Source organism: Euphorbia lathyris, chromosome 2 (genome assembly GCF_963576675.1).
Source record: "Euphorbia lathyris chromosome 2, ddEupLath1.1, whole genome shotgun sequence".
Lineage (NCBI taxonomy): Eukaryota > Viridiplantae > Streptophyta > Magnoliopsida > Malpighiales > Euphorbiaceae > Euphorbia > Euphorbia lathyris.
The window spans coordinates 24,802,377-24,806,550 of NC_088911.1; the positions used below are offsets into that span (position 1 = coordinate 24,802,377).

The 4,174-nt window shown below is 33.4% G+C and overlaps 1 protein-coding gene across 2 annotated transcripts; it reads left to right on the plus strand.

Annotated features, from left to right (window-relative positions):
• Positions 1 to 281: 281 nt before the first annotated feature.
• LOC136220257 (probable L-gulonolactone oxidase 4) lies at positions 282 to 2,852 on the plus strand. 2 transcript variants are annotated; one of them, XM_066008060.1, is made up of 4 exons: positions 287 to 1,134; positions 1,208 to 1,463; positions 1,740 to 1,850; positions 2,025 to 2,852. In XM_066008060.1, exons 1-4 carry the CDS (start codon positions 331 to 333, stop codon positions 2,777 to 2,779), a joined length of 1,926 nt encoding a protein of 641 aa, XP_065864132.1. In that variant the 5' UTR covers positions 287 to 330; the 3' UTR covers positions 2,780 to 2,852. The 2 variants fall into 2 exon arrangements, with proteins under 2 accessions (XP_065864133.1, XP_065864132.1); XM_066008061.1 differs by lacking the exon at positions 1,740 to 1,850 and having other exon boundaries at positions 282 to 1,134.
• The last annotated feature ends 1,322 nt before the right edge of the window (positions 2,853 to 4,174 follow it).

Here is a 4,174-nt window from a genome sequence, read left to right on the forward strand (position 1 = left end):
CAACCGACCATATTTTGTGTGTGATCATGTGGAACGACCAACGAAAAAATAGAAAGAAGCGCCATGATATATATATATGGATGGTGAATTGAAGTTGCTTCGTTTCAATAAAAATCAACTTCAAGAGGTGACAAGAGAGAGTGTACATTTTCGTTGCTCCTCAAAAAAAGTAGACAATAAAAATATCTAGTTTAATAAAATGATGTATCTAAAAATATAAATGAACTTCTCAATTGGATCAATAAAAGACAACAAATAAATCACACAAAATAATATATACCTACCACTAATACAATCCACCGTTTAAACTTTGTTTTATCTTGTGTGATAATGATAACTTTGAAATCGTTTATAGTTGGTCATTTTTTACTGAGGGAGTACAGGATATTGAATTTTTCCTCATATATATATGAAAGCAAACCATTGCAAATTGAAACCTTGTTCACAGTTAACCTCCAAATGGGAAAATTCAAGCCATTTATTCTTTTATCAACAGTGAGTTTGTTCTTGCTAGTAATTATAGTGAATTCCTCACCACCAGAGAATCCAATCATATGCACTTCAGGAAACACAAATTGCACCATCACAAACTCTTACAGAACATTTCCTGATAGAAGCATATGCAAAGCAGCAAAAGTAGAGTACCCAAGAACAGAAGAAGAGCTAATTGCAGTAGTAGCCAAAGCAACAAAGGAGAAAAGGAAAATCAAAGTAGCAACTCAATATTCTCATAGCATCCCTAAGCTAGTTTGTCCAGATGGTGAAGATGGGCTGCTCATAAGCACAGTTAAACTCAACCATTCAATAGGTATTGATTCTAAAGCTAAGACAATAACTGTAGAGAGCGGTGTCACATTGAGACAGATTATTGAAAAGGCTGCCATGTTTGATCTTGCACTTCCTTATACTCCTTACTGGAATGGTTTGACAATTGGTGGCTTACTTAGCACCGGTGCTCATGGTAGCACTCTCAAAGGAAAAGGGAGCTCGGTTCATGATTATGTAGCCGAATTAACCATGGTTAGCCCGGGAAGCTATGAGGATGGCTATGCTAAAGTCAGGACTCTTGATGAGACTAATGCTGAACTTGATGCTGCTAGGGTCTCACTTGGAGTTCTTGGTGTTATTTATAAGGTATATGTGCTAGCTAGGTATCGGTGTCTTGCTTTGTACCGGGACTATAATAGAATTTCTCGTATTTAAACAGGTAACTTTGAAATTAGAACCAATGTTCAAGCGATCCATATGGTTCGAGGAGAAGGAGGACAGTGACTTGGGAGATAAAGCGGCTAGCTTTGGCGAAGAACACGAGTTCGCCGATATAATGTGGTACCCAAGTCAGCGAAAGGCAATCTATCGACGCGATGATCGTGTCTCTTCTCATACTTCTGGCGATGGTGTTTATGAATTTATGCCATTCCGTTCTACATCTTCACATTTGCTGAAAATCATTAGAGCCACAGGTTAGAAACTAGTTGGACAGTCATTCTTATTATTACTTTTAAGTTCTGATTTCTACTTCCATATACAATTGACAGAACTTAACATAGTAATATCAATAACGTGTCTCGTTTCTAAATTGGTACTTTTTTTAAATGTTAAGTATATATTGATGCTATTTTGTAAGTAGAGCTAAATCGATGCTTCCTAAAAAAACCATAGACCTATTTTGATATTTTATTTTTCTTTAACAACATTTTGCCTCTAATGGTGTTGGGATGTTTAATGTTGTCAAATAGAGGATTTAGAAGAATCATGGGGCTTTTCATGGGGCAAATGTCTTATTGCAAAGTTGACTACCACTGAGTTCAAGCTTAATGCTTATGGATTACAGAACAATGTTATGAATGGTAAACCTACTGTAATTTATTTTTTTTATATAAATAATTAACTAACAAATATGTAATTAGTTAATTACACAAGGTTAATATTTCATTGGTTGAGATAGTGACATCAAATAATTGGTCTGGTGCACGGACACGGATATTGTGATATTGAAGTTTTGGAGATGGTTTTACTTACAGGTCCCAAATTTACGGGATATCCCGTAATTGGATACCAAAACAACCTCCAATCATCAGGAAGCTGCCTTGATAGTCCAGAAGATGACTTATCTACGGTCTGTCCATGGGATCCAAGAATCAACTGTGCATATTTTTTCCAAACTGCATTCAGTATAAGAATGCCAGATGTCAAGAGCTTCATCCAAGACGTGCAACAACTAGTCAAATTAGAACCTAAATCATTGTGTGTTCTAGAGCAGTATAACGGTATCCTAATGCGCTATGTTAAAGCATCTTCAGCCTACTTGGGCAAACAAGAAGATGGAATAGACTTTGATTTCACATATTACCGTAGCAAAGACCCTATGACACCTAGACTTTATGAAGACATACTTGAAGAAATTGAGCAAATTGGTGTGTTCAAGTACCAAGCATTACCACATTGGGGAAAAAATAGGAATGTGGCATTTGATAGAGTTATTAAGAAATATAGAAATGCATATGAGTTTTTGAAGGTGAAAGAGAAGTATGATCCAAATGGGTTATTTTCTAATGAGTGGACGGATCAAGTCCTTGGATTGAAAGGCAAAGTTAGCGTTATAAAGGAAGGTTGTGCTTTGGAAGGATTGTGTATTTGTTCGGAGGATGTTCATTGTACCCCAAGCAAGGGCTATTTCTGCAAACCTGGTAAGATTTATAAGAATGCTAGGGTTTGTACCTTTCAACTTCCACGTATTATGCCCTTAGAAGCTTTAGGTGCTATCCAATGGATATGAAATCCCTAATTTGTGTACTTTTGTATTTGAATAAAGGAATAATAAATAATGGTGACCCAAACTATCTGTTGATATCCATCTAATTTGATTTATACATATGTTGTTTTCCTAAAAAAAATATATTTTGTTTTGTCCTAAAGTATAAACAATAATGGAAAGGATATTGGATTTTTATCATATATTTAATGGGAAACATGGTTCATCAATATAAAATTATGTGACAAAGTTAGAAAGAGGAGCTAATAATTGAAATTAAACATTAGCCCAAAATGTTATAGGAAGGTTGATACCCATACGAAATGAAATGTCTTGAATTAATATGAGGAAATGTCTATAATAAGAAGGATTTAACAAAATTAGTGTGTGATTTCTTACTTACTTAATATAGCAAAAAGGAAAAGATAAGAAGTAAACCCTTTCTAGAGCATCTTAAAATGTTAAGAGAAAACAAAGTTTTTTCCTAACTTGTCACACTTTTGCAATTTTCTTCATTTCTTTATTTTTTATGAGGAATAATAAAATTGAATTTTGCATATCTAGTTGCCGTTTGGTAGTAATAAACATCTAGAGTTGATGTCTATGCTTATTGGATTTGAGATTCGAGTTCGCCTTTATTGGTATGTAATTTGCAAATTTCACTTCAAATTTTCATTGAAATCTGTAATTTCTCCTGATATTGATATATAATTTGTAAATTCACTTTAAAAATTTACAAACAGTGGTATGTGCTTTTTGCATTTTAGAAACTCGGTTATTGCTGGAAGAATGTTTTCACTTGAGAATGAATTTCACAGATTGAAAATCTTTCGCTGATGAATTTACCTTGAATCAATCAAATTATTGATTTGATTCAAGGGAACTAATACTATTTTTTTATTATTGTCGTGATTATTTACCCCAAAATGGAGCGATTTGGAGCAATTAAAAAGATTGACATTGTAAATTATCTATAGTACATGGTCTAACTTTGCAAATTAACTAAACAACAAATATTGTTTACCGAAAAATTAACTCACATATCTTTTAACTGAAAATTCACAAAGTACAGACCCTGCTTACAAATTTTTAAACCATATGGACTGTCTTGTAAATCGGTCAAATCACAAGTTTTATTTTTGTATTTTTCTCTAGTTATTGATTTAATTTTGTAGTTGTGTTTGTGCCTCGCTTTCTCTCATAGATATAGTTGTGTTTGTGCCTCGATTTCTCTCATAGATATAGTTGAAGACTCACGCATTGCGCGGAATAATATGATACTGCTTAACAAACTTGTTTTCGTTAAAAAGTAACCAAAATAAATCTTTAATATTTGCAAAATACATAATTTTATGTCAATCTTACGTATTGTACAACATATATGAAGCCCATGTTAGAGATAATGTTCCTATTATCTCT